Source organism: Sphaeroforma arctica (genome assembly GCF_001186125.1).
Source record: "Sphaeroforma arctica JP610 unplaced genomic scaffold supercont1.2526, whole genome shotgun sequence".
Taxonomy (NCBI): domain Eukaryota; class Ichthyosporea; order Ichthyophonida; genus Sphaeroforma; species Sphaeroforma arctica.
This window is the reverse complement of record NW_014038032.1, coordinates 1-835: the sequence shown is the minus strand read 5'-3', so window position 1 is coordinate 835 and position 835 is coordinate 1. Positions and strand designations below refer to the sequence as shown.

The 835-nt window shown below is 44.2% G+C and overlaps 1 protein-coding gene across 1 annotated transcript in view; it reads right to left on the bottom strand.

Moving 5' to 3' along the window:
• Positions 1-781, bottom strand: part of SARC_12716 (hypothetical protein) — a gene marked incomplete at both ends in the record, with an annotated part of 5,951 nt that extends 5,170 nt beyond the window's left edge. The window contains 2 exons of the mRNA XM_014293172.1: positions 78-314; positions 594-781. Of these exons, the coding sequence (XP_014148647.1) occupies positions 78-314; positions 594-781 (425 nt within the window). The remainder of the gene's footprint in view (positions 1-77; positions 315-593) is intronic.
• Between the last annotated feature and the right edge of the window lie 54 nt (positions 782-835).

Sequence of the window (835 nt, the reverse complement as noted above, 5' to 3'; positions counted from 1 at the left end):
ATACATACATACATACATACATACATACATACATACATACATACATATATATATATATTCATCACAAAGTTTCATACCGGTGGCTGGCCTCCAGCAATCTGCTTGATGGCATTCTTCATCATACTCGTCATCTGCGACTTTCCTCCACTGCCTGTGCGGTGTTTGTGTGGCCGTGTGCCCTTTGGCTCAAGCACATCAGGTGCTTCGTCGACGTTTTCTGTGATCACCACCACAGGTTTCTTGAGCTTGGCAATCTCAGAGGTGAATCGCTTGAGACGCTCTTTGTTCTCAAAGAGCTTATTGAACCGGCCGTGCTGCGTGGTAGAGTATACCGTAGTATGATGAAAACTGAATTCTCTGTGTTGTTCTCAAGGAATTGGCGCATTGCATGCACATGTACACGATAGGATTCGGAAAGTGTGCACTAACGCTTGATAAAACTTAGTATGGGGAGTGTGTGCACATTGATAAAAATGTATCTTTTCTCGTTTAATTTGTACAGCACATACACGCGACCTCTGCACAAACAACAATTATGGATGTTCTATACAATAAAGTTATATACAATGAGAGACTGCCGCTAATACACGTACCTTGCTGTCCTTTACATATAAGATGGTAGGAGCCGAAACCGCACACGCATCAAAAAGTGCAGAGATAGCTAGGTCCTCCAGACTGTCCAGTTGGGGTGTGCTATCGGTCGTCAAGTTCTTTCGCGAGACAAAGAAGCAGTTCTTGTACTTGCCGATCTCAATGCACCCAAGGTATCGTTGACTGAAGCTGTAGGCGCGCCCAAGAGATACATACAACGAGGATATGAGCGCAACGTATTAGA